General features: G+C 41.5%; 1 protein-coding gene across 1 annotated transcript; it reads right to left on the bottom strand.

Moving 5' to 3' along the window:
* Positions 1–10,505: 10,505 nt before the first annotated feature.
* LOC149288796 (zona pellucida sperm-binding protein 4-like) lies at positions 10,506–22,808 on the bottom strand (the record flags this gene model as incomplete). Its single annotated transcript, XM_089491152.1, has 6 exons — positions 10,506–10,510; positions 11,426–11,527; positions 21,535–21,610; positions 21,762–21,909; positions 22,011–22,200; positions 22,681–22,808. Coding segments are annotated over 6 exons (649 nt in total), but the record flags the coding sequence as incomplete, so codon positions are not given.
* Between the last annotated feature and the right edge of the window lie 810 nt (positions 22,809–23,618).

Raw genomic sequence — 23,618 nt, 5'->3', positions numbered from 1 at the left:
ATTAAAATGACATTTATTTCAATTGATTAAGTTATTGACTGCCCTAAAGGTAGCAAAATGTTAGGGTTTCTATAATTAACATGTAATCAAATAATTGACATTGTGTATCACCAAGCAAATATGCAATGTATTATCTGGAATAATAGCATATTTACAATAATTGCCCCTGGACATCTGGGAATTCAAGGTTTTGGGCCATTATTGAAAGCTTTGTGTGTGTTGCAATTCCTCATAAAGCCACCAGGTGTCTACAGTGGAAAGTATTTCAGGCAACAATTACACCCTGGCTGGAGCCTTTCAGTGCTCTTTTTATATGCATCCTATACGGTCCCTTCTACTGAATATATGGTTCATAGATATATATTCAGTACTTGGTTTGCCAAATTTGTTTTTTAAGGCTACTTTTTTAGGCTGCAGTATCTTACCTGCCTGCTTGATGAGCAGCCTTTGCTTTGATCAGGATCCCATGATTTAATGTGTGGATTGTATCATAGAATAATGCGTTATGGGAGGTGAGTAGATGGATACAAAATCTACAATATAAGGTCCTAGTAATAATAGTAATTTTTATTATTGATTTTAGTGAGCCTCATTCAATGGCTTTAGTAGAGCAATTTTTTTAAAAAAATCTTAAAATAAATACCTTTTTTGGTGTGAATTATTTTGTTGTTCTTTGAACCTGATGGATAAACTATAAAACGAAAAAAATTAGAACGGAATAAATTTCTGTTCTGTTACTACGAGACACACAGCGATAGCTTATTTCTCCCTCTGCATTGATTATTTATGACAGCGTACGTTCTAATCAGACCAAAACCTGTGATGCCACATACTTAATGTTATCTAACGCCGTGACTACCAGATGCAATTGGCACATCTGAAACAAATTTATTCCCGATCACCCCAAGTAAATCCCAGTCCTGGGGTGCGGATTAGTCAAATCCTACCGTAGACTAATAACAGTCTGGGAACTGTGCCAAATGGAATGCTATTCAATAGAAATATTCAAGTCCAATAAGTATTTTATAATGGTTCAAATAAACAAATGCAATCTTCACAGAGTTACCAAATTAGCATTTGAAGTCATTGTTAGGTTTTTTGTATGTTTTCCATACTACATTTTTTTAGTCAGAGTTGCACCCAGACATCAGGGTGGTTGCAGAAGATACAGAGATAATGATCTGAAGCCGTTTATTATAGATCAGCATACAGTACAAGGGTAACACAGTAAAGAACATTTATATGGGATGCATATGAATGAATGTTAAATGACAAAAGGTAATAAAATGTTAGGCGTGAAAGGGTAAGCGGTATTGGCCAATTGGTCCTTATCTATCATTACAGCCTACGTAATGATAGATACATGACAAACAAAAATTCATTTCTCTCATTCACGCTCCCTCACACTCTCTCTGAAAGTTTTCCTACCTTCTCCTCTGTTTCCCTGTTTTCCTTTTTCTCAGCTTCACTACTTGTCTTGCCTGATCTTGTTGTTCCCTTCTTCTGTATTCTTTCTTGTTACTTGGTTAGCTTCTCCCCAATATCTGCTCCATTAGCCTGGCCTCCCAGAACACTTCTGCCAAAGGGTGCACATCCTCTCCTTCGATGGGAGAATGGGGGAGAGGCTCTTCCCTGTTACCACACCAGGCCAGTATAACGCAGACAGGTCCGCAGGGAAAGAGAAGCATTTGTACGCCTCTCTTTTTCCTTGGATCCTTCTGCATTATTCTGGCCTCTCGGAGAACTTCCACAAAAGGCAGGACCCATCGCATCTCGGCCATTGCTCCAATATGGAGAGATGGTGTGCAACCTATGACGGAAGCGCTCCAGGAGGCAAGGTTAACAAAGGATATTGGGAATATTGGGGAGAAGCAGACCAAGGAAGAAGACAGAACGACAAGACAAGGCAAAACAAGAAGTTGAGCTGCGGATGTATATGTGGGCACGGAATCGGTTGGCAGAATAGGTAGGAAGACATTAAGACCGTGAGAGAGAGAGAGTGTGTGAATGAAAATGCGGGACAAAAAATGTCACTTCTGATTGGAAAAAACATGGCTTGAGCATTTTGAAATAAAATTGCTTATTGTAGTGAATTTATGTTAATTAGTATAAGTATACAATTTCCTTCCTTCTGTTATAATAGAATTTTCTAAATAAATAGTGTGCTGGGGCAAAGATCCTGCACCTTCAGGCACACGGTATGTAAATCCAGCGCTGTTTACCAAAATCTCGCTCTAATTAAAGATATCACAACACACAAAGCACACTGCCCTCCGGGACCAATACAGCTGTGAATGCTTTCCTACTACAAGGCAGATCTGTAACGGAGAATTGATTAGGAAGACAGCCATTGTTTCAGTGCTTGGCTGCCGTCTGCTGAATACATAAGAAGCTCATTTGTGAAGATTTCTTTATATTGGATTTATCGCCAATAAAAGAGATTTAAACTTAAAATTTAAAGGAACACATAAACGTCAATGGCACTCCTGCCGCTGAGAACTGCAACTCCTATCATGCTAACTGGGATCTGTAGTTATAGTCATTGGTTAGTTGAGGATGATGGGACGTGCAGTCTGCAGTACCTGGTATACCTTGGGATTCAGATGCTTGGTTGTAAATGATCCTATTACTCCATGTCCCAGAGGACATCCATCTGGGCAATCAAATATCACATTTGGATGTAAATTATGTTTACCTGCAATATAATCCTAAAAGTAACGATGATTCGGGAATAATTCTCACCAAATAAGGAAAAAAAGCAGGACTAGGTACTGTATTAAAGGTATGATGCCCGCCTTACCCTTTTAAATGTTGCTTTCATTTGCCCATGTGGTTGGTAGAGGGGTCCCGGTTAGATTTTGGTGGCGTGGCTAGCCTGAAAGGGTTAATTGCCCATACTTATGAAGACACGTTAGTGGTTAGATTTATGTGAGATGAGGGATGACGCCGGGTGACGGATTCCGACCCACTGTGTTTGGCGGAACCGGCAAGTGGTACGTGGCGGGGGATTTATTTGTTAAGGCTTCATATGTTCATGTTCATGTAGAATGTTTAGATGGGACCCTATAATTCTGCCGGGTCAGAGTCATTAAAGGTATAATGGGTTTAATTAATTAATTAATTAATAAGTAGCGCCGTAGCACTTGGTAAATAAATGCTGCGGCCGATTTTAATGCCAGCTGGCCGTCATTATTCTGTCGTGGTCTATGTTTTTGGGATGGGTTGGATGTGCGCTGTGGCAAACGGGCAGTGCAAGGGTCAACGGAGATTAGGTGTCTGTGTACAAGCGGGACGGGGACCGCATCTTATCTCAAAACTTAACCTATAGCATTTATATATACACGAAAAAATTTTTGTTTTTGTGTCTAAAGTTTGAGGAGCTTTGCTCTGCACCAGATGAAGAATGACAACCCCATCAAGACAGGCTGCGAGAGTAACTTCTGTCAATAAGTCCTAATTGTATAGACCTTTTAAAATGGTTAAACTGTTAAATATTTATTAATCAAAAAAACTATTTGACTACTAGGCGACTTTGACATTCTAATAGGTTCAACGTTTTTTGATGACTATATGAAATCACTTTATTGGTTGGAATGTATAAAAATACATTCTTGATGGAACATTATTTTGACAATGACTTCCCCTCTATTTACGTATTCATTTATTTATTATGTTCCATACCTACAGAAAGCTCTTTCCTTAATGTGTTTTAAGGTAACGAGTCCGCAGGTGCCGGCGGAGCAGATGCGAGCTTCATCTGGTTCCATCTTCTATAGAAAAGTCTACACGTTAATAAGGTCATTTTCTACAGTCTGGTTGGGGTTATTCTGTTCTCTTTACAATTAATGTTAATCAGATAACAATAAGTTATCAGCAAGATTCTTATTTTCATCCAAGTTCCGTCTGAAAATAAACGAATGAAATGGCGATAAAGCTAAGAAGAATAATTGCATGCAGCGCCTCCCCCGCTGTTCGAAATAATGCCGCCGCTTTCAGTGAGTTGGAGCCGAAATAACTGAGAATCAATAAAAACTTGGATTGTTCTGAAAATGGCACTGCACGCCATGTTTTGGTCTGGTTTCAGATTATGCTTGTAATAGTTCATTAGGAGGAATTATGTATTTTCTGTTGATTCTATAAACATTAGTTTTTAGTACCGTAGACCACTGGGATGCTCTCATACCCACCAAACCTTCTGAAGAAAGATGTTAGGGGAAGAAAGAGGGATATTTGGGAGGTATGCATGGATCCAATCTCTCTTTCCTTCCACTGGTACCCCATAACCTTCAAAATTACATTTAAATTCCTGACCCTTACTTGCGGCTCCCTTTGGGTTTGCTTTTATCTCCAAAGATCTCCGCCTATCTATTTAGGCACCTAGATGCAAAAAGTATCTCTTCCCATGTGACTGGCGGCTGCTGGCTGGGAGATCCTGATACAGTAACTCTGAGCTTTGCCTTTTACTTAAAAGACAGAGCCACACGGCTGCCACTTCTACTGACGGGAGCATAGAGACCCTACACTTCAAGCGGACCCCCATATCTCCGCTTTGGGGTCATATTGCCTGGTTTGGTCAAACTCTCTCCTACTTACACTAGCGTTAAAAACTAACCATTTCAGAGTAGAATGCCACCTACCCTCGTAATACCCTCAACCTGCAACGTGAAGTAACCATGCTTCTTTCCCTTCTTTGAGATCCCCACGACATTGAGGACATCACCCTCTCTACAGTCAAATCATCTTTGCCCAAGAAGTCCATCTCCTTCTGTCTCATTTCTCCTCTTAACAGATTGTAAGCTCACAAGAGTCCTTCTGCACCCGTGCGTCTTAACATGTGTTGAGAGAGAAGGTATATAAGGAACGTATTTTAATGAAAAAAAAAAAAAAAGGGTCGGAGAGCACAGAAAATTGCAAATGTCCCCATGAAAATACCCCAACATAGAAGCTGTGGAAATAAGACTTTTCTTTGCTATATCTCTGCAAAAGATAATTTTTTAGGGGGAAAAAAAATATGCTTTATGAAATAAATAAAATTAGTTTAATTTTATAAGCATCTTTTATACTTTAGCAAAGCCAATCATGCTGGATTGTTGCCCAAAGAAAGATGATGTGAATTAGTCTTACCTCCTATCCCCCGATGCCTGGAATAATGTTCAGGTTGGGTTAGGAAGCTGTTCCTAGCCAGAACTGTTGGATTGAAAGGTCTCGTGGGCACGTTTCTGTCCGTTTGCCAAATATCCTTTAACACCACAGCTGGCAGACATAAGACATAAAGAAAATACAAGAGATTTGTTTCATCTACATTCAATCAGTCGGATGTCAATGTTCTGTTTTTCTCTATTTTTTTTTTTGTAGATTAAAAATTTAGAGGAGGACAAACGGAATCCATCCGCAAAACTTGGGACTCTTCAACAGAAGAGTCTTCTGAGTTCAACTGGCCTAGGGTAGCAGGGCTGGTGCAAAAAAAGGGGTAGATCACCATTTTAGGCAATCAGAACTCTGGTGAGCAGCTGCTCAATGATCCACTTATAGTTTAATCTCCACAACTGGCCCATTTACACAGCAGAGCATCCATTATAATCTGGACCCATATTCACCAACATTTATGTCCTGGATCCTGTAACAAAGGGGGTGTGGCCTAAAGAGGGCAGGGCCACACACCCTGCATGACCCTGCAGCGCTGAGCTCTAGGCTACTCAGTACAGATACTGGGTCGTTTTGGGCTCATTTACAAGACATACACAGTTCAAACACAATTCTGCCTGCGCACGGTAACGCGCCGTACATAGGCGGTGTTTTTATGCCGGGACAGACTCAATTTGACTGTACAGGACCAAAAAAACTGTCACTGTCTAGGGAAACTTGGGACTGTTGGCAGCTATTGTTGCACCTGGTGCTGCATATACTTTTGACCATTGATATCTGTCATCGATAGAATAGAAGCAACTGTGGAGCTGGGGGGAGGGGGGGCTTGTGCATCTACCTACAACTTGGGCTTCTTTTTTTCAGCCCCTTTTTGTACGTTGGATAAAAGGTGCTACTTAAAGCCAGGTTTGCTAAGCACGAGGCTTTACGTACATTGTTGTTTCATTTCTTTTATTCTAATGTATGCAAATCCAAGCCGTGGCAGTCGGTAATCCGCTACACACAATTGTTATATAACACACAGAGCGTCACACCGGCTCATCTCTCAGTCATGAACTGTGTGCTTAATTATCATGTAACGTAACTGCAGCTAAGTGTCACTTTGGTTTGTGTGTCACGATGATCACCCACAGCTGACAGCAATAATACCTTTTAAAATCATTATAGCGAACTTGTTGTCAGGCAGATATGATAGGTGCAGACTTCAAAGCGGATACCTATCCATCTGTATACCGTTCTATTGGAACTACCCCCTCCCTTCTTTATGAAGGGGGTCTCAGGTAGAAAGGGGTACTGTTACCATGAGTGAGACTAAGTAGCAGCGGAACAAGGTGGGAAACTGATTTCACCCCCTGGGCCTTGCATGCACCTCCCCATAACACTCACTCACTGTAACACACACACACTCTCTCTTACACTAATGTATCCTGACTCCATCACACCCAGCTCCATCAATCAAACCTCACTCTATCACATATCATATCCGGAGTGTGCAGCCTCATTAACGTTGCCTTGCGTGACCCTGTCTGATCTATTCTGTTTTCTGAAGTTTGGCTGGAATAGCTAGTAATCACTTTTTTGTCTAGATCAAACCACTATCCTATCTCCAATGCAACTTTTTAATAGGGTCCTGTGTTCTCTCAAAGTGTCCCCACCCAGGGCACTTATACGCCTTGACATCTCTGGACAGTCTGCCCTTTGACCCTGTAGGAAAGGCACCCCAGACGGTCAGAACATAGAAATCTAAAAGCTCGTACAATTCTAACTGAATCAGATAATTGTTGGTTGTATGTGGACGGCACATGTATTTCTTCTCAATGTACCGGCAAACTGACTCCACAGCACCGCGAGCTGGCCAGAAATGGAACTGCAACAGCAGCAAGCTTCATTTCACAAGCACTTGACTAAAAACAACATAAAATCAATATCTCCGCATGAACACGTTAACAGAGTTTTACCTTATGGTATAGAAGACGTTTTGGTTATATCTTTACAGTGCTACGGAATTTGATGGCGCTATATAAAACAATAAAATAAATAATAATCTTTGTACCATTACACCAAGGTACACCACTACCATGTAATGAAAATTGAAAAGAATAGAAAAGGCAATAAAAAAAAAATTGGGTCCTGGATATTTATTTTAGATTACACTAAATGGACAAAAGTATTGGGACACCTGGCCGTTACACCAACAGGAACTTGTATGACATCGCATTTTAAATATGAAGTTGGTCCCCCTTTTCAGCTACAAACACTTCCACTTTTCTGGGAAGGCTTTCCGCAAGATTTTGGAGTGTTTCTGCCCGTTCATCCAGTAGAGCATTTGTGTGGTCAGGCACTGATGTTGGGCGAGATGCCCGGCTCACAATCTCTGTTCTATTTCATCCCAAAGCTGTTGGGTCGGGGCTCTGTGCTGCAGGTTAAGTTCTTCCACATCAAACTCATTCCACCACGTCTTTATGGACCTTATTGCGTGCTGGAGCGCAGTCATGCTGGAGTAGAAAATGGTCTTCCCCAAACTGTTCCTGCAAAGTTGGAAGCAGAGCATTGTCCAAAATGTCTTGGTGCTGAAGCATTAAGATTCCCCTTCACTGGAAGTAAAGGGTCTAAACACTGAAAAACAGCCCCAGACCATTATCATTCCTGGCACAACGCAGTCAGGCAGGTAACGTTCTGGGATCCGCCAAACCCAGACTCGCCCATAAGACTGCCAAACAGAGAAGCGTCACTCCTCAGAACACGTTTCCACTGCTCCAGAGTGGCGGCGTTCTTTATACCACTAGCTCCGACGTTTGCATGCAGCTGCTCGGCCATGAAAACCCATTCCTTGAAGCTCTCGCCGCGCAGTTTTTCTGCTGGTATTAATGCCAGTGGAAGTTTGGCTCTCTTCTGAAATCAGCAGACAGGGCCGGCCCAAGACATAATGCCACCTGGGGCGAAGTTTAAAATGCCGCCCCCCCCATTATCTACACGTCCTCTCCCTCCCAATTATATACCCATACTCTCCCTCCCTATTACCTACCCTATCCATCCCCCCTTTGCACTTACCTTTCAGCAGTCCTGCGGCGAGTCTCCCTGCTCGGTCTCCGTGTCGGCTTGTTATGCTGAGCGCCGGAAATTATGTTGTCTTCCGGCGCTCAACATTACAAGCCGGCACCGAGACCGAGCTAGAGGGCTCGCAGAGGAGGTAAGGGTAAGCGAAAACCACTCGGCGCCCCTCTCTCTCTTCCGATTTAAAAAAAAAAAAAAAAAAAAAAGACTTGGGGAGGCAAAGTGCCGCCTGGAGCAATTGCCCCACTCTGCTCCATGGTAGGGCCGGCCCTGTCAGCAGAGCGTTGGTGCTCTGTGACTTTACGTGATCTTCTGCTTCAAGGCTGATTTGCTGCTGTTTCTAAACACTTCCACTGTCCAATATACCAATTACAGTTGGCCGTGGAATATCTAGCAGGGATGAAATCTCACAAACTGGCTTATTGCAAAAGTGGCATCCTATCACAGTACCACGCTTCAATTCACCGAGCTCTTCAGAATGACCCATTATTTTACAAATGTTTGTAAATGCAGACTGCATGGCCAGGCGCTTGATTTTATACACCTGTGGTAATGAGTCTGATTGAAACACCTGAATTAAATAATGAAGGTGTGTCCCAATACTTTTATCCATATAGTGTATTTATGATGCATAATTTACATGTACCCGGTTCAGTCTCCAGATGTGTAGGAATTAGCTGCAGTACCATACATGCTTTATAAATCAATGCCAGCACCCAGATATCATACCTTTTCAGTTCGTGTATCGTGTGAATAAATTAAGTGAATGTTGTTTCATGTGAGATTTTTAAATGAAGCCCATTGGCTGTAAAGCTGTTGGGTATGGAATTGATGTCGGAGACTTTGAACGTTTTGCAGGGTAAATTGGATATTGTATGCATGTTAATGTAAATAAGATGAAGAAATCCATTTCTCAGATATAGCAAAGCGAATCGCTGCCGAGATGCCTTGTTATTGTGCAATCATGTTCAATTTTTTATTTTATTCCAGAACCCAACAGTGCTGCAAAGTCTGCTCAATTTCATTGAATGGAGCTCCCGCAATTCAGTTTTGAGTCAATTTGTTGAAAATAGAAAAAGGTTGCCGGTGGCAAAAAAAAAAAAAAAATTTGAAATGGAACTTGGAGTTTTCATTTTTTCTAAGTTTCTCTATAAATGCAGAAGTTGCAGATTGGAACGGGAACTTAGTTTATTACTCTAGAAAGCGTGCATAAGTGTAAGCTTATGTCTCGGTTACACGCAGCAAAATCAGAGACCCTCATCCCCGTTCAGATCTATAACATTTCAATGTATTTGGCTACTACTGGACTGACTTGAGGCATGTAATTACTGTGGTAAGTGGTCCACAATGCTCAAAGGCCCTGTTCAACCTGCCTTTTAAAATATCACCAGATAAGCGCTGCATCATGTAGTGCTGCCATTTTACCTTTCTCTTCAATGCTCCCTGTCACTTAAAAACTGCATTAAATGTTTATTGAGATACAGGTGATGCTTAGAAACAGAGACCTGACATTCTCCCAAAGCCACATCACAGGAGTCTGACCTCCTCTTTAGACTAGAAGACCTTCAAACAAAGGTCCCATATGTAAAATGTCCAGGCAGCCAGAGAAGTGCAGAGGGAACATGGGACACTACGGCCATCATATGCACTTTAATGCAAAATCCCCCCAAATGCATTTGCTGCTTTGCACCCCCTCAACTAAATGTTGTGCAGGCGATGGATGTGTGAAGTCCTCCCAATTAATTAAATGGTAACACTTTCCTGCCACTGATTGGCTGCTTAAAACTTAACTTTAAAAAAAAAAAAAAAAAAAAAAAAAGGTAACATTTTATATACATAAAAAACTCACTGGGGTAAGGAGGTATCACATATGTGCAAGACGTAGTTCACAAGCAAAAACATCAATAAAGTATATTTTTCCTGGAATTAGACAACTTTTAACTATCTAGAAAGGCCTGATGTGTGGGGCTCAATCAAGAATTTGACACACGGTACATACTCCAACAATTTGACACACGGTGAACTTATCTTACTGACCAACAACTGGACACAATGGGGGCTGTGTATAAACAGTGACCATTTGAAAAGTGGTCTTTTCACATAGCAACCAGCTAAATACCCCTGCTGATTGGACCATTCTATCAGTTGCTATAGTGAGACAACCACTTTTCGGACTTTTCACCAGAATCACTTTTTCAACATAATCTCCACAATTAAATCACAAAAAAAAAAAAAAAGGTGTCACTAGTAGCCTCTCGAGGGTCTGTGATAGAGACACATACCCTAAAACATGAAACACTCCCTGCTCACGCTGCAGACAGGAAGTGCACGGTCCATACGAGGCAGCGGGGAGCATGCTCTATTCTCCTCCAACGTTTAACCCATGCTGGCTCTTTAGGCAGAATGGGGGCAATGACTGTTTTAAACGGTCATACTTTGGCCCTGGTATTTATTATACAAAGTATATATATATTTTATCACAGGGTTTGGAGTAGAGGACTGCATTGGGAGGTGGGCGCGGGCGGTCTTGCTGGTGTTGCGGGCGGTCAGGCACTGTACCTGCGGGTCCCGGTAATCCCGCGCAGTCCCGCAAGGCTGCCTTCTCGCTGCTCCCTTACAGTGTCTCCTATCTTGCTCCGCCCAGGAACAAAACAGAGTCACGTGATGTGACGTCACTTACTGTGACTCTGCCTTGTTCCTGGGCGGAGCAAGAGAAGAGACGCTGTGAGGGAACAACTCGAGGGCAGCCTTGCGGGACTGCGCAGGAAATCAGGTGAGGAGGCGGGCGTGATTGGCCACAAATGTGGCCGGAGCGGGCGGGAGCGGAACACCCACATTGCGGGAGCTGGCTTAAAAAAGCAGTCCAGCGCAGGGCTCTAGTTTGGAGCCACAGTGGGGGATACACATACTGTATATTATGAAGTACTGCATGGGAACTGGAGAAGAAATTCTATAGCTTCTCACACTTTATATGCAGCCAAAACACAAAATTCGAAACTAGCCTTACTGGAGGAGAGCTTGTGCTATGAAATATTATTATTAAATACCATATATTACATTTTTATTAACCCCCTTAAGGTAAATGGGCGGTCCTTAAACCCATTGAAAACAATGCATTTTGAGCCCGTACATGTACGGGCTTTGTCATTAAGGGGTTAAAAAAATATATATTTTGCATGGTGGTAAAAAACACATAAAACGACAGAAGTAAAGTCATTGCATTTACCTGGTAAAGGTGTTACTTGGATCTCATCTTTCTGTAAGAACTGCTCTTCCTCTGTAATCTGCTGGATCCTTTTGGGGGTTCCTACATAGAAGATGTGCTTTCCTGTTTAAGAGAAGACATACCGGTACTTGAACAAAACAGCCGGGCATGAAAATAAGCTTTTCCCTGTTTCTTGGAAAATTGTTTTAGTTTTATATTTAAGAGGTTAGAAAACACAGACATTGTAACATAAGGGCTGGATTTATATCCCCGGGGCAACTAATGCAAAAACAAAATGTGGAGCCCCCCCTCCATTAAAAAATAAATGGGGAGGAGGAAGAAAGAAAGAAGCACTGATTATGGCCAATTTCAAAGGTGGCTCAGGACTTATCTTCATAGGCACCTATGGCTGATTGGACCACTCCATTGACTGCTCTGGTGATAATGACCACTTTTAATTTTTTTCGTTATTTAGGGTTGTCATGGCAAACGGCTGTATGACTCCTTATGGTTTACAAACAATGGAGCATATGCTAATTTTTTAAAACTTTTACACATAGATGCCTAACCATCAAGGCCCACCCGGGCTAGGTATGGCCATTACAAGCTGGAAAAGATGGTCCAAAGTCCACCTTGTTGGGAATGTTTTGTGTACCAAATGCATTTTTCAATCAGCAGGAACATTAGTTGCTATGGCGATTGCCCCATTTTGTCCCACTAGAATTGGTCTTTCCATATAACTCCCAATTACTTCTAATTAGTGAAACAAGGGGTTTTAAGGAGCACATATTTCGTTGCTCTAACCAATGGTCACCATGAATCACGAACCTACCCTTCAGGTATTAAAACAGAAAAATGTGTAGGAGCAAATGTGATGTCACTAAAATAATTTATAAAGTGCAGGATTACAATTTTCTACACTTCATCCTATTAGGGTTAGCAAAATCAATTACCACCAAACACTCCATAATATCATACGTTTTAATTGTAATGTTTTTTTAACAGGAAAATTTAGAGCAATTTGTCTTTCTGGTCTTCGCTTGTAACCGTAACGCTCAGACCAGAAACAAACCAGAAAAGGTTTTGAATGGAAGGGAATTAAAATGCTTGTTAAAAATTGTTTAATTATAACACAAACAGCAACTAGGGAAATAACGTAGACAACTAGACGTGCGTGCGATGGACAGCGGAACGAGGCCGCGGGGCGAGACAAAGGAGGGCATCGGAATTAAAAAAAAGAAATAAAAGTAAAAGTGTTTATTTAATTACACTGTAAATGGTTGTGTGTACAGCATTATAAACAGGCATTCCAAATGCGGAATTAAATATATTAATCTATGTGTAATTAACAAAGGCAACTAGAAGGTCTACCAAATATGCCTACATGGTAACAAAATAACATACAAAATAACATTTAATGGCAGAATGAGAATCTGGCTCTGATTAATGCAATGTTGCTGGGTTATTTTGTCATTATGGTCTTAAATTAATAAAACCTGTACGTTCCTTCAAGCATTTAGATGATGTGCCGGACCTGTCGCTGAGAAATGTGGCATTCTCCCGGCTTAATACACAATGGAATAGACTGAGATAAATCTAGTCGTGATAATCGCCCTTGATGGGCACTCATACCGTGGTGACAACCTTTAAAGGGTTTAAAGGGCATCAGTGTTTATACCTACAACAGAGCTAGAAGATCACGCGTCAGACCTTCACACCGGGCATCAGTGACAACCTCAAATCTTATATATATTACTTCAGAAAATCAGCCTTACCTGGTTACAGAATGCCAGTTTTTTTTCCTCAGAACTTGAATCAGTGACACTTTTTATAATGGGTAAAAGGAACATAGTCAATTATCAGGGAGCCGCCATCCCCTTGTAGACCGACAACAAGTCTAGAAATCCCAATATACTCTGCATTGCACAAAACGGAGAATGCCCTTGTTTCAAATGTTGGCAGATGTATACAGTGACCATAGATAGACCCCAAATATATGGGTGCAATCATTTTATGATGCTTCTACCATAGGTTTATAAATGGAAAGCGAAATTGGCAGTAAGGGACCTATATTTCTTCATTCATAGGGGATGTTTAAGAATACTGTCTCTTTCAATAGAGCTTTATTCAGTAAGTGAAAAATATTGTTTGTAATGTTTTTCATAAAAACTAAAAAAAAGTAGAAAAATCGGGTCAAAGTAGATCACTTACTTTGGGGCACGTTTCCTGCCGGAGAGGTAAATCCATCATCATCCCACCTGTTTTCCATGACTTCTTCATCTGAAGCCAGTCTCCACAGAGCCACATTGCACCCTCGCTCATTAGTCCGGGGCTGTCTCTTCATCCGACTACCAGCCGTCTCCAAATTTTTGCTTAAAAGGAAAAACAATTTAAGAATATATATTTTTCTATTTAAGGAGTTTTGTTGAAATTTGTTTTAAAAAACCCCCAACTACAATAACAGATTGCAACAAAAGGGATTTATATAGAAGGGATTGATCACGATGATTTGCAATACGATAAATAAATCACATACCATAAATTATAAATTAAAACAAATGGTATAATCGGTTTGGAATATACTCCAGCAGCTGTTGCTCTGGTGCTTTTTTTTGTGTATGATGATCATGTGACTTCTGTTACCCTTGGAGACCAACACTAAGTCAAGGAAGTAGCAAGGCAGCCATTTTGAAGTTACATAATATTTGTTCCCCTAAGGAATAATTTATTTTCTTATTGCAGTTTGGGATCTTAGGGGACTTCCAATGCCACATCTCCTTTTAGTTGATCTACCAGACAATGAAAAACACCATTAAATCAGGTTATTTAAAATGAACAGTGGGCCAGGAAAAAAGAAAAAAAGGAGAATGACATTTAAAGCATATAAATCTATGGGATCAGCAGCATCATTTATAAAATACAAAGACGCTAACAAAAATTCCAAAAATGGCAATAGTAGAAAATGAGAAATGAATAGCCAATGACAACTAGACAAACCATTTTTTTTGTCTTGTTGTCCTAAAATAAGGATGGAAAGTGTTAGCCCATTGAAGTCTGGAATTGGTAACTTGGTTATTGAAGATCAGGAGAAGGCAGAATTTTACAGATAAGATTTTAAATATTTTACAAATAATATCATGCCAAATAAAGTTAAAATATATAAAGTCCCAGGACCAGATGGTAGCCAGACCATTGCATTTGATCTCCAAGGATCTTCTCTTTTTTGGTTCGGCATTAAGCAAAAGTGGTATCAATATTCAAAAAGGGATCAACATTTCAACCAGGTAATTACAGACCTGTGAGTCTGACATCCTTGCTTGGGAACTAATTGGAAAGCCCCATATGCAACAAAGTGCGATGCACTGTGTGTTCCGACAGCTTTCTATCAGAATCAGTATTACCCTTTTCAGCAAGTTGAGCTACAGTAGCTCGTCTGTTGGGTTTGACCATATGGTCAAACCCAACAGTGCATCAATGAGCCTTGGCCGCCCATGACGGTTTACCGCTTTTCCTTCATTGGAACCCTTTTGATAGGTACTGACCACTGCAGACCGGAACACCCCCACAAGAGCTGCAGTTTTGGAGATGCTCTGACCCATTCGTCTCACCATCACAACTGGCCCTTGTCAGATCCTTACATTGACCTATTTTTCCTGCTTCTAACACATCAACTTTGAGAGCGAAATCTTCACTTTCTGCTTAATATATCCCACCCACAGGTGCCATGATAACAAGATGCGTTATTCACTTCATCTCTCGGTGGTCATAATGTTAATGCTGATCGGTGTATACATTAATAACTAATTGTCTTAATCAACTGAACCTGTCCCGCGGCTGCCAACAGTCCCATCCATTGTCTCAATTTATTGGGACTGCCGGCAGCTGTGCATGCTCAGTGCCCAGATGAAGTGGGGCTGGGCATGGAAATCAGAACTGGTTCATGGCCCAGTACTCCAGGTTTAATCTCTAGGTGGGGGCTGAATGATGTTTGGTTTCACACTTAGAACCCACTCCTATGAGGAGCACGTGAGCAAATTCTCCTGGGGCCAGTTCTAGAAATGTATGCACAATTGGCTATAAAAAGTGCTCTTGTATGAAGTTCTAAATGTGGGACAATCACTATTGAAACCAACAGACTGTTAGTGATTTATAAAACATTTTGCCCCCCACTATAGCCAGGTCTAGACTGGCCATCTTGCCCACCGGGCAAATATAAAAGCTGCAGTGGCAGATCGGGTGCAGCAGTGTGAGGCCACCTGCTGGGTATGCCTGGCTGCACCATATGTGAGGTTTCGCCCAGAGACTCAGGATGAAAAGCCATTTCTTAGGTCCTCTAGGTCATGGGGCAACATTTAGGCATGTCCCACCCCCACACAAAGTTAAAGATCCTCACCCGCAATCATCACCAGACCCTCCCACAGCATCACCCTGAAAAGGGAGGGATCCAGGTAGCCTGAGCCTTGATCCCAGGTATGGACATTACGTATGTTTAGGTGGCCATTTATCAAATTGTCCCAATCATACGCCATACTTTTGCGCACTATAATTGAGTTTAGATAATTCCAATGTCCCCCTACCTTATCCACAGTGCGGCTCCGATTTTTCCCTTGTATTTTTTGTTCTTGCTTCCGTCTTCTGTTTTCCGTTGTCTGTTCCACTTGTCCCCATGTGTTCAGTCTTCGATCTAGGCGCACTTCCGTGAAAGGGCAGAGGGTCTGAGAGCACCCACAATCGGGGGAACGGGTGCGCTAGGAAGCTGCACACTTTTGCAGAAGTGCACCGGGAGTGAAGACTGAACACGAGACAAGCAGAAGACAGCGGATAAGGTAGGGAGACATTAAGAAAGAGCGAGAGAGAGAGCGTGAGAGAGTGAATGAGCTTTGAGAGAGTATGAGTAAGCGAGAGCGAGAAAATACTGTTTTAGCTTTCCAGTAATGTTTTTTTATTACATTTTATTTAAATTAATATCAATCTTTAGGGGTGCAACCTATATTCCAGACAATACGGCACATCGGCTTCTGTGACCAGGATACATTCGGCAAACACATAAACGTCTTCGGGTTTAATGGGCAAAATAACAATAATCGCCACTGGGGATCCATCAAAAGAAATTCTGCCGTAAATTTTAAAAATGGCGTTATCACTATAGCAATCAATAGTCAATTCAAATAAAAGACGACTAGTTTTAAAAGCAGAGAGTCTCTGCCAACGCTCATAAAACGGATTTATTTTATTAATAACGTGCAGTTTGTTCATCTACTTTGAAAAATCCCATCTATGCTGGAGTCAGTAGGAATTTTTTTTTTTTTTTGACTTTTTTTTTTAAAATAGATGTTAGAAAAGAAGCGATGCCGAGTAAATTGATCCAGGACCGAGACACACTCTGGAAATAGCCACAGAATTGCCTCGAGACAGTTACCACTCTTTGTGGGAAGTGAAGTTGCACTAGACCTGTTCTCCTTTTGTACATGTGATATGGGCGAGTTCGAGCTTTCGTATCCATTTCTGTTTTTGCGGATGTGGATGCGGTAGCAATTTCTGGCAATTGGAATTTAAAATAAAACAGAAAAAGCTCTACAAAAGTAAAATAAATCATCCAGTTTAAGAAAAAGTAAAATTACGTGACGGTCTGAATATCTTTAGACATAAAAACCATTTCCAAGCTGTAATAAGCTTACGTAGCATACACATAAAATGGGATCATTTAGAGGTATGTCAGAGATTTAGTGTCATTTATTTTTAATTCTTCTTCTTACAGGGTTTTGCAGCACCCAAAAAAACAAAATTGCATTTGTGATCTTTTTTCCATTGGAACACCGCATTCTTCACTGCTTCCTGCCAGTTCCCACAGAAATTTTCCGACTTAAATTTCACCCATCGATCGAGGGGGGGGGGGGGGCGCGCAATACTTTAAAAAAAAATTAAAATAATTCTAGCCTACCCAACAGGGATGGTTCAGGACAGCGGCAGAGAATATTTCAAGCCCTCCTGCCTCCAATTTCATTTAAAACCAGGTGTGCCACCAGACGACCACACTGGCAGCGTGTGCCTAGATGTCCTGTCACTGTGCAGATGCACACCATCACTGCACATTGCCCCCCCCAATACTGAATATATGCTTATCCTCAATATAAGTTGTAGTTTTGTGATTTATTTTTTTTGTCAGCACTAAACTTTTATACAGATGCTTTTAATTCAGTTGTAAAGTGTTGAAGTGCCTTCAGCACTGACAAGTTTATAATGGGGGGGTGGGGCAAAAAAAAAAAAAAAAAAAAGCTGCCCTTCCCTTGAAGCCGTTAAACCTTTAAACATTTGACCCAGACAAGAACTTCAGCTATACATTTGATAGATTTATGCTCCCGCTAGTAGGAGAGTTAATAAAGCTTCACCTGGATTTAGGAAAACTGCAACAAGTAGGCTAAATTATACATTACCGAAAATTAACTACTGCCGCTACAAAACAAACCCGTCTGGCATCTTTCATCATCAAATCACTTTTGAAAGTTGGTTCCGTCTTAAATTCAAATAAATGGTTATGGCTGAAACATGGGGCCGGAGCCAGATTGGATCAGATTAGATTGCAAGGCCGATAAGGCATTTTATGGGCAGGGTTCTTACCTCCTGACTTGTCTATTAGTGTATATTTGTTATGTATGCGTTAACTGTCCCATTGTACAGCGCTGTGGAATTTGTTGGCACACAACGATAACAGATACATAGCCTTGTGTTAAAGAGAATCTTGCTGCCATCTGGTGGCAACCTTAACTGCACATCCGGTGACGGGGGGGGGGAACACAAAACAAAAAACTAGAATACCTGCAATGCCAAATAAAAGTTAGCGTTGCAGGCATTCTACATACGCCAGCACCGGCTCTAACAGATTTCTCTAAAATGAGAAGAGCAGGATGCTGTCAACTGAGGGGGACAAGGCCATGGAAGTGGTCCACAATCAGCTTGTCAGTGCCTTCATCAGGCATTTACCCAATGGGTGTCTAGACCACCACCATATGAAGGTTTCTGCAACGGCATAGAACAAAGGAGTGGAGTTATGCTGCAAAATTTCAGCTACATGAACAATGCTGCATTCTTATCAATACTACATAGTGTGACCACATGTCCCAGATCGCCCAGGACAGTTCCGCAATTGGACTTTTAGTCCCGGGCAGCCTCAATCCGGGACAAGGCATTGCCCCAGAATCGAAACGCTGTCTTTTGCTGGAGGACAGAGATGGAGTTTTCAGCAACCGGTCGGCACCCCTCTACTCCAAGGGCTGGCATGTCATGCCAAGCACTGGAATTTGACGTCATACTCCGGCTCAGCAGTAAAGCAGCGCACACGGTGGCAGAGCAGGAAAACAGAGGCCACAGCAGGACTTCTGGAAGGCAAGTGAACTACGAAGGGGGGGGGGGTGTCAGGGGTAGATGGAAGTAAGAATATTGAAATAAATTAGAGTGAGAATGAGTGAAAGAATTGACTGAATCTGGGAGAAAATGCATTAGTGAATGCATAAATGATTTGTGTGAATAAAAGTGTGAATTGGTGAGCGACTGTAAGAGTTTGCGTCAGATGTATAATTGATTTGTGGAAAGGCAGAGATGGCACAAGCAGGGTGTTCTAGCCTTTGGGGGGGGGGGGGGTAACCAATATGGCAAATCCTATGTGTGTTATCTGGGTGCTGGTCAGGTTCCATGTGGGCAGTGTAGATGCCAGGGCTGGCTTTGGGGTGTGTAACCTGTGATCTATGCCTGTAATTTAGAGGGTGGGGGTGTTATCTATACCTTTAATGTTTTTACATGAAGCCAGTTGATTTATGTTTGCAAAGCTGGGCTTGTGTGTAATTCTGTTGATCCATATCACACATTATGTATACCCGCAGGGTTTTTTAGGTCTTATTGAGTTGATCGATACCTGCAATGCCATTTCCATGTGTTTTTGATAGATACCCTCAGTGCTGAGCTTACATGTGATTTCCAGTTGATCTATACCTGCAATGCTGGGCTTGTGTGTTCTGTTGATCTATACCAAGAGTGCTATGTAGCTATATATTATTGTATAAACAGGGAAAAGAAAAAATGTCGGTGCGCTAAGCTAGTCACAGGCTCAAATAATACAAATGTATAATACGAGGCCTACCAAACAGTGTGAGCATGCTGCAAAAACAGTGTATTGGCTGTACAATGTATACAAAAAACAAAAACTGTCTGCGCTTCTTACCCTAATATAGTTGGCAACAAATATATAAACATAATATAAATGAGAGGTTTTGGTTATATGAATTGGCCAAAGCATAATTAAGCTCACCCGCCACGTCAAGGCACACTCTCAATAGGGTGAGAACCTACGCTCACCTCCTACATAGTGGGCACACAAAGCAGTTTATACTGCTACCAAAACCTTATTAATGTGTTGGGGGAGGTGCAATTAAACCTGGCGGGTGAGCTTAATTATGCTTTGGCCAATTCATATAACCAAAACCTCTCATTTATATTATGTTTATATATTTGTTGCCAACTATATTAGGGTAAGAAGCGCAGACAGTTTTTGTTTTTTGTATACATTGTACAGCCAATACACTGTTTTTGCAGCATGCTTACACCTGTTTGGTAGGCCTCGTATTATACATTTGTATTATTTGAGCCTGTGACTAGCTTAGCGCACCGACATTTTTTCTTTTCCCTGTTTGCACATATTTGAGGTTGTTGGCTCCTCATTAGTCTGGTTGCAGCTTGCTGTCCAGGGGTTAATAGGGAGGAGGTTTAATTGCACCTCCCGACACATTAATAAGGTTTTGGTAGCAGTATAAACTGCTTTGTGTGCCCACTATGTAGGAGGTGAGCGTAGGTTCTCACCCTATTGAGAGTGTGCCTTGACGTGGCGGGTGAGCTTAATTATGCTTTGGCCAATTCATATAACCAAAACCTCTCATTTATATTATGTTTATATATTTGTTGCCAACTATATTAGGGTAAGAAGCGCAGACAGTTTTTGTTTTTTGTATATATTATTGTATACCTGCAGATACCGGCTTTGTATGTCTGATTCTATGCACATGGTGTGTCCCTGAATGGCAGAAATACAATGTGGGCACCCTAACTGTAGTAGAATACCACATTACATATACCCCAAGAAAGCAGGCAAGTTGCATGCATCATACCACACACCAGGTCCACCTACCTATAGATAACCAGATACTTTAAGCAACAACCTCAGGGACAATTGGCTCCTTACCCCAGAGTTTTGCATAATGAAGAATTCACATGCACGGCCAAGAATTTGACAATTACATCTTTACATTTTATTGTTTACATATTTACAGGAGTCACATCATGCGATCTTCGTGCAATGAATCTCCACAAGCCAACAGCACCCACAGCCACACAGATTACACCCAGGGCAGCAGCAAAGCCAACCCACTCAATCAAGGCAGAGGATTGTCTGGACTCTGAAGGGGAAAGGACACCAAAACACACATTTATGTAATATTAGACACATCCTATACTATTAAAAGTCAATCAATTTCTGTAGGCTCTGAAATGTACCTCTTAAAAGGTGTTCTCCATTTTCCATTGAAATCTGGAAGTCAATAGGTCCATGTGATGACACCAGCCTCATGTCCTGTATAGGACGAGTCTCAGATCTTTTCCCTAGTAAAAACCAAATTATAAAAAAAAATTAGATGTTTACTACCAAAACCAATAAAATTTGTCATAACTAGTGTTAATTCCGTCACATTTCTAGATTGTATGCACGGCCTTATTCAGGACCCCATGCAAATTGTTATCTAGGCATAAAATGTTTCACATGCATCAAGGGATAACCCATTATATCCTGTAGTTTATATGGTGGCATTTATAAGCATTTATCCCCAAATTCCAGTACAGCTATACCACATAGACTAAACAAGTTGAAAGTCTATGTTCCATGAAAACATTTTGTGCTGTTCAACCCTTACAAAAAAATGACTGCAGCTTTTCTGAAGTAATACTGCAGTTTTTTGGACATGAAAAAAACTGCAATACTGCATTTGTACTTCTTTACTGCGGGGTTACTGCACTTTTTTTATATTGCAAACCTACAGTTTTAACCCACTCAACTACCCCTAAATCCAGAGCCACAACATCATACTTACGCCTGGTTGGACAGTAAGCAAGGCACCGCTCTGTAGGAGATGGCACACAGACTGAAGCACTGCAGTGAAAGTGCACCTGAGTGAGAAGACCCATAGAACACCATAGATTAGTGAAGACCAATGACCCATGTGCCAGGGACATACAACAGTGTCCATCATAACACCTGCATGGATTTTTTTGCTATAGATTAAATATAAGAAGCTGCCATTTCCATCAAGCCACTCACCTGACCATGCAGAGGCTGTTGTGATGTGGTATCCTCAAATGTGAACGTGCTGACAATGAATCTTTTGTAGTGAGAGGCAAAGTCTCTGTTGGCCAGATAATCAATCTGTACGTCTAATGTTTTGTAGTTGTCACCTCCAAATGGGCATCTAAAATTCATGTGGACAGCCATAACTATGAGGGTTAGCCCAGTGGTGGCTCTAGTAACAGCAGGTTGTTATGGTCATCTCCATATTTAGCCATTACTCACCTTTCCAGCAGAAGTGGCCATTGAGTTTGCTGGTAAGGATCAGGTGTTGGGGTTGCCCAGCAATCCTTAAGCACCAGTACAAGTTGAGGATCTACCCGCTGCAAGATACGGACCTCCACATACACAGGATCTCTCAAGAGCTTCACAACTGGGTATTCTCCATCAGTGTAGTACTGACTATATTCATTATCTAAGAGGAGCAATCAGATTTAAGAAGCGGCCACAATATTATCCCAGTGTGCTGGTGTATCCATAAACCACGTAGATAGTCTGCGCCGTTCTTACTGGTGTAAGTGTACAAATTGGGCACAGCAGTTACATTTAAAACAGTTTATGGCTAGCAATTAAAAAGTAGGCAAAGGCTTACAACAGCTGTCTGGATATTTGTGAACAACAAGACAGACAGTTTTTGTAGTTATCAGGAAGCCCTGTTTGTTGCCAAGGGGAAAAACAAAAAAATAAAAAAAAACATTGAGCAGGTTAAAGACTGATCCCCACTCCGAATTAGGCAGCATGCAGCTTTTGGCTGCCTGTAGGTTCAAATATTGACTAGCTGGGTGGTTTATTTACCTACTATTGCGCAGTTAGTAATAGCCCTAAAAAAAAAAAAAAAAATACAAAAAACAAGAAGTCACATACAAATCATTTTGATTGCCTATTTCCATATTACCTTTGGCAAGTCTCATCTCCAGGTTTAATGGCCCATAACTGGTCAGACCCACATGTGGCGTCAGAGGTGAAACCACAACACTTAGAGGGAGGAACGAGTCTGAAGACAGGGTGCAGCGGACAGTCAGCCTAATGGAGTAAAACAAAGTTAGCAGTGTGAAAGGTAACCACCACTACATCAAGCTGCCATGTTCTCTTCAAATATATAAGCTGTGCAGCCTCCTTTCAACAAGGATGTCCTGGACAGTTTTAGAAACCCCCAGCAGCCGTGATAATGTGCATCGGATGCTCATATTTACATCCTCAATGGCTTTATCCTTTCAGGAAGGATAGCTCTGATGCTAGCAGTAAAGCAGAACAGGTGCTTACGGCCAGTTGGAATTCTACATACACGCCATGTCCAAGTTTAGTGTTGGAGCCATCTCTGAGTTCTGCTTGGCTTTTGCAGTTGCATTAAGCTTGGACACAAGCGAATCCTGAGCTGGGGCGAATCTCCTAAGTGACATCTCTAAGTGAGGAGTTACAAGCAAATAAGGAGAGGATATTCATTACTATTGCAAGGGGGGGGGGGCGGAGCACTGTTTGTGTTGTGTTCAGTGTAAAGTTCTGTTGGAAAAAAGCAAAGAAAGGGGTAAGGGCTATTTCAGGTGTGTTGCTAATTAAGTAACCTTCTCTGTGAGTTCTGTTTGGCTTTTGCAGTTGCATTTAGCTTGGACACAGGCAAATCCTGAGATGGGGCGAATCTCCTAAGTGACATCTCTAAGTGAGGAGTTACAAGCAAAGAAGGAGTTCAAAAGCAAGGAGGAGGGTAAAGTATAAATCCTTGTGATTCCATATAATATATTTATATATATTTTGCGCCTTACTGTCTGTTTTTGCCAGTTATTTGAGCTATCCCCATTGCCAAGATGTCCTCCATGTTTGACAATGCGGTCAGGT

The sequence above is a fragment of the Sceloporus occidentalis genome, unplaced genomic scaffold (genome assembly GCF_023333645.1).
Source record: "Sceloporus occidentalis isolate IW3139 unplaced genomic scaffold, rSceOcc1.0.p SCAF_49, whole genome shotgun sequence".
Lineage (NCBI taxonomy): Eukaryota > Metazoa > Chordata > Lepidosauria > Squamata > Phrynosomatidae > Sceloporus > Sceloporus occidentalis.
This window is presented reverse-complemented; position numbering and strand designations above follow the sequence as displayed.